The sequence below is a fragment of the Cucumis melo genome, chromosome 11 (assembly GCF_025177605.1).
Source record: "Cucumis melo cultivar AY chromosome 11, USDA_Cmelo_AY_1.0, whole genome shotgun sequence".
NCBI lineage: Eukaryota > Viridiplantae > Streptophyta > Magnoliopsida > Cucurbitales > Cucurbitaceae > Cucumis > Cucumis melo.
In genome coordinates, this window is record NC_066867.1 from 27,390,297 (window position 1) to 27,396,301 (window position 6,005).

The following is a 6,005-nucleotide window of genomic DNA, read 5'->3' on the forward strand; positions in this document are numbered from 1 at the left end:
CATACAATCTTCGTATTTCAAGACTCGACATTGCTCTTTGTCGTTGGTTCTCCCTATTTGGTCTCTCATTGTTTGTGTTAAACAAATTAATACAAAGTGCAAACGAGCAAGCAAGTAGTGAGAGTTCAACATGCAAACTCTATAAGGTTATTTTGGTAAATTTTCATCTACAAGGATTAGAAAAAGAAAAAAGTTGAATTTTGAAAAGTAGGCCATACTTTGGGGAAAATGTAGAATTATCTCAGAAAAATTACAAAGTGCTTTAGAACTTTCGAGGCAAGATAAAAGCTTCCGTACGTATGAGTTTGTAGCAACAAAACTTCACTGAAGGTTCCTCCTCAGATCGGTTTCGGATTCATAAATCTTCGGAGGTCTCTCAGTAAGTCTTCTTTCTTCTTCATCCTCACTAGATTACCCCTCCACCTTTAAGAATCCAATTGCTATCTATTTTCATTTTCTTCGATTCTCCACTTAATTTATAATATTATATATTATTTAAGTGGCGGATCGTTTCTAATTTGCATCTTCAGTTTCTTGATTGTTGAGGAAGTTCGTACAATTTTTTGTTGCTGGTAAAACCAAGCAGTTTAGGCAGATGTTATCATCCTAATCAATTCTGTTTAAGATCCCTAATCCAATATAGATGCGACAATTGTTTGTGCCTGGTGGTTGATAGAGTATAAAGAAGTTTAAATTTATTTGAAGACTAAGAAGTAAGAACTAATTCTGCGAGAATAATTCGTGTGGGTTGTTTCTAGAAAATTACGGAGGGATATAGTAGCTGAAAATTTACTGACTGCATCTTTTTTTAAGTTCAAATTCGAACAATAAACTAGACCTCTGAGTCACTTAAACATACCGAGTACAAGTATAGTTCGCTTTGCCAATTGTTGATCCATTTCTTCTCAATACACTTTCCATTTGGTTTCATTTTAGAGTTTCTTTTAGCACAACAATTGCGGGGGAGGGTTTGAATCTCCAACAACTAGGGACGGAGTGCGTACTATTGGGCCAAACTCACTTTGGCCACTTTCTATTTGGTTTCATAAGGTAGAAAGTGGCCAAAGTGAGTTTGAAATTTGTACTCTTTTCGGCCCATCTGTAGTAGTTTCCTTTTTAGTTTTTAATTTTTGAAATTCATGTTTGTTTTTGCCTATACTTTCACATTTTTCCCGTGGAAACACTTAAATTCTTAGTCACATTCTAAAATTTTTTTAAAACTACATTTTGGAGTTTTCAAATTTAGATTTGGTTTATATATTGATGGAAAATGGTTAACATAACAAATAAACTTATATGTGGAAGTAGTGTTTAATTTTTTTTAAAAAACAAAAAACTAAAAGTCAAAGGGTTACGTAATGGGATCTTAATTATTATGAGTTCTCTTTGATAGAGGTTTTGTCTAAGACCTTAAAGAGAGGTTACTGGTGTTAATGACAATATTTTTCTTTTTCCTTTTTCCTTTTTAATGTTTTGTTATGATTAATTACGTTGGCTGGTTTTTCAATCGAGCATAGCTTAACAGGTAAGACACTGGTTACTTACAATGAATAAGACACTTAATACGTAGTGATAATCGTAGGGCAAAGAATTTGCCTTGTTCTAATGAGAATTGAGACAAATAAAATGCCATAACTAAAAACTCCCCAATTGCAGTAGAAATTATAGACCATGCTCGATCTTTTGCTCATGCGAGGAAAAATTATTGTTGGTCGTTACTTAATTATAAGCTGGGTTTCTTCTTTTTTGGCCTAACAAGAAAAGCTTTCCATTACATAGGGAGCATAGTTACACTTGAGGTAGAGAAAAATAAAAAATAAAAACCAAAATGAACAGAGGAACTTGGCCTGCTAAAATATTCTTCTCATCTTTTTCTCCTGCTTAGTTGCTGTACAATATTATCCTGAGAAGTTGTTCATTAGCTTTGGTAATGGTTGGCTACTTGGCTACTTGGTTTAGTTTGTCAAATAACTGTTTTAACTTTTTAGTTGACAATTCCTCCATAAAATGGAGGGTTTAGGCTTTTGTATCAGAATATTAGGAACTAACTTTATTTTGAGAAGATTTATTATCTCAATTCTTGGAGAGATTATAGGCTTTTCCATATGATACCCAAAAGTGTTGAACTCATTCAAAGAGGGAATTCTATGAACTTTCATGTGGTGGGCAGTGAGCAAAAACAGGTACCTTGATTTATCCTCTTGTGCCCAACAAAGCACCCGCCACCCATTCTGAGAGTACTAGTTAGGGAGATATAGTAAGATTGGTAGGATATCAGTAAGGGGTATAATGAGTAATCAGTTAGTGGTGCCTTAGTTATAAATAAGAGGAGTTGAGCACCTTAGGGGGTGGATCGCTGTGGTGAAAGTTTTGGGACTTTGGGAGAGAGAGAGCCCTCTTGAAAGGCTATTGATATATTGTAACTTCTCTCGATAGTGCTATATATTACTATCTTTTTATACCTGTATTTTTTTACTTTTTTTTGGTTAGACCGTATCCTTACATTTTCCTGAAAGATTTTAAGCACTTGGCAGATATTGATGATGAACAAAGCACAATTAGCTGAACTTTGTTAGTGGATTGTTATTTCATTTAAGTACATATTACTTACTGTGAGTAAAGACCATCTTTCTCAAAAGAAGGTTGTATAATTTGGTATTCATGTTCTTTTCTTCTTCGCAGGAACTGGCTACCTGATCCAAAATGGGGAAGTTTGAAGGAGATGAGAAAATCCTAAGCTACAACGATGTTGTACTCAGAAAATCCGACTTGGAGATCCTTAGCGGGCCATACTTTCTGAACGATCGAATCATCGAGTTCTATTTTAGCTATCTAAGCACTACCCATCCTTCCAACGACATTCTTCTATCTCCACCTTCAATTGCTTTTTGGATAATGAACTGCCCCGATGTCGAAAGTCTCAATGGTTTCCTAGAACCTCTCAATCTACGCCACAAGAAGCTCGTAATCTTCCCTGTCAACGACAACAGTGACGTTAGTAAACCTGAAGGTGGAAACCACTGGAGTCTTCTTGCATTTTACAGAGAAGCAAACATATTTGTTCATCATGATAGCAATAAAGGAATGAACAAGTACGATGCCAAGCGACTCTACAAAGCTGTGGCTAGATTTATGAATGATGGCTCGAATTCAACATCAAATCCAAGTTACATGGAATGCGTCGAGTCTCCACAACAAGTAAATGGATACGATTGTGGTGTGTATGTTACAGCTATAGCAAGAAGCATATGCAAGTGGTATGAGGAAAGGAGAGAAGTTGAGAAAGATGGGTTGTGGTTTTCAGCTGTGGTGGAGGAGATTAGTCCATTATTGGTTGCTAATATGCGTAAAGAAATTTTGGGGCTAATAAGAAGTTTAATGGCTGTGAAGGAATATCAACCGGCTACTAAATAATACAATGTTGTTGTTCATTCGTTATATTGTTAATTCTTTGCTTACGGTTCCATTTTAGGACTGGATTTGTGTTGACTAATGGAGATAATGGGTTTTGTCCAAATGATCGAATCAGTCTTAATTGCTTTGGGGTTAAAAGATTCTCTACAGCTCCTCATGTTTCGGGGAAAAACGGGTCGTCCAAATTCTGATGAAAATCAAATTTTAGGAGAACGTGAATTTGATGTAACGTTTGGAAGTGGAAGTTTTTCTTCTTTCTTGGCTGTGGTATCGGGTGACCTTTTGGTTTTTGAAATTTTGAGAAGTGAAAAAAAATCGGTGTTGTTTTTGGAGTAATTATAAAAATCGATGAGAAATTATTGTACTTCTTACAAATGAACATCAACAGGTGAAGGATATATTGAAGGTCATAAAAACATTAATGTCTTTTTAAGTTTTTATTTTCCACGAAAAGAGCTTATTGAGTTTAAATATTAATGTCAGTGGCTTTTTACAATTGACTTTCACAATAGTGTTGTTTGAGTTGTCGAGTTGAGATATTTTAGACTTTAACAATAGGATTGTTTGAGTTGTCGAGTTGAGATAAGATGTTTGGTGTTTATATGTTAGGACTATGTAATTTTTTGAATTTTAAGTGGCGGCTTTTCTTTAGTTGTGAAAGCGTAACCGGCATTAGTGCCCACTAGTTGAGGTTGCTAGTTACGATATTGATTCCATTTATGCTCCTCGTTCATACACCTCTCTGAATTGCTTTAAAAGAAGCTATTTTTCAACTCGACTGGCACAACCACGCAATGTAGAATTTGAAGACGACGACCCACAACATTTTCAATGTCCTTTGGATTTGGCTATGCCACCCCAATTAAGAACTTCTCCACACATTTGACGCGTGTCTTTAGTGAATCACAGTTATGAGCACCATCCACATTTACTTGAGCCTTTCTTCTTTTTTCATTGTTTAGTGGTTTTAGTGGAATTCAGATTGGGAGTGGAACGTGGATCTTTCGAAACTTGTGCACTAGTATGCCATGCCTTCGGTCTACAGGCTGGACACAACTTAGGAAGAACTCGACGCCCACGAGACTAATATAAGGATATGAGTGATATTAGGAGAGGAAGCCTCTGAGAATCAGATCAAGACTCAAGTTTGATCACTCTTGCTCTTACCTTCTCAACTATATGATACCACCATATGATATTGCTAGGCCTTACCACATTGAATGATGAACTTTGTGCCTCCAGGAAGGTCAAGCCAAGCCTTCATGGAGTTTGTTTGGGCGAGAAGGACTATGACTCTGAGTCTATTATCGTCATGATCGATTCACGTCCAATCAAATTAAGCCCCAAGGGCGCCATATTCTAGGAGCCCAAACTATGTGATTGAATAAGTCCTTCTCTATCTATTGTGGGTCGAGGACTCCTTCCCTTTCTTCAAACTCCGATTCGCATCATTGATAGAGAAATCTCTGATCAACGTTAGAACAAGATCCATTTTTGATCATATCTAAGGGATTCCTGGGTTCGGGCCGAAGAAGCAATCTCACTTGATCATTATCAAATCGACTACAGTCTTTTTCTATCCGTGAGAATCCCAACAGAGCGCCTTCTACATAAGCCTATCTCCTCAACATTAATGGTCTCAACTTTTGGTTTGGTACGAGAATCACTATTAAGAAAAGGGTAAAGCAGTGGTACTTTTTAAGCTACATAAGTTCAAAGGAATAACTTAGAGGGAGGTTGATTAGCCCTCTACACACGGGTCGATCGCATTCAAGAGCTTACCATCGAGCCATGCACATATGAAATGAAAGAAACCCTGCTGCACGGCTACACAAAAAAATCCTTTGTCCGACTCTTCCAGTGAGCCTATCTTATTCTGCTTGTGTGTACAAATATGAATGAAAGAGATCTTTCTTTAGTGGCCTAGCGCCCTCTTCCCCTATGAGGAAACTTCAGTTTTAGAAGCGAATTTATGGTCAATCAGATCATTCTACTCTTTCTGCTTTCTTGATTTACTTATCTCGTTCCACATCCCAAGTCACTTTTCATATGGAATTGGGAGGACAGACGTACTAGAGCCCATTCCATTCGAGATTCATAATCATCCCTATTATTTAGAAAAATCCAAAAGGGTAGATCTGATCTTCGTCGTTCAAGAACCATCACATCTCCTAACCCCCGACCCAACCTTCAGTGAGTGAATCAGGCAGGTGTTGTGAGCGTTGATTGGTCGAGGTGACTTGGCCTCCACCACATTGATGACTAAGAAGCTTAGATGAAAGGCTGATGTCCCAATTTGACATTGACTTTATTACCACCTTCCTTCCACCGCATTCGTCATGGAAATCGGGTCAAATAACCATAGATTCGAGAAGATTGACATATTAAAGTCTAAAAAAAAGAAAGCACTTGGTGGCTAGCTCATAAGGCATTCCATAACTGATCGAGCTTTAGCCACTGCCCCTGCTTCTAATTCATTAAGCAACTCTTTTCCCTTTAGAGTCAAGAGGACATCCGAACGTCTTTCATTTCGAGCCCTCAGTCCTTGTTAATGTGAATAGGTAGATTGAAGATGTAGAAGGAATCTTAAA

At 37.2% G+C, this 6,005-nt stretch overlaps 1 protein-coding gene across 1 annotated transcript; it reads left to right on the forward strand.

The window, feature by feature from the left end:
• Nucleotides 1–214: 214 nt before the first annotated feature.
• Nucleotides 215–3,685, forward strand: LOC103501907 (NEDD8-specific protease 1). Its single transcript, XM_008465667.3, has 2 exons — nucleotides 215–379; nucleotides 2,683–3,685. The coding sequence occupies exon 2, from the start codon at nucleotides 2,704–2,706 to the stop codon at nucleotides 3,412–3,414; it is 711 nt and encodes a 236-aa protein (XP_008463889.2). The 5' UTR covers nucleotides 215–379; nucleotides 2,683–2,703; the 3' UTR covers nucleotides 3,415–3,685.
• Nucleotides 3,686–6,005: the final 2,320 nt, after the last annotated feature.

Bases quoted from the DNA above. Each gene is read 5' to 3' on its own strand.
- LOC103501907 (XM_008465667.3), top strand. From the start codon at position 2,704: ATGGGGAAGTTTGAAGGAGATGAGAAAATCCTAAGCTACAACGATGTT.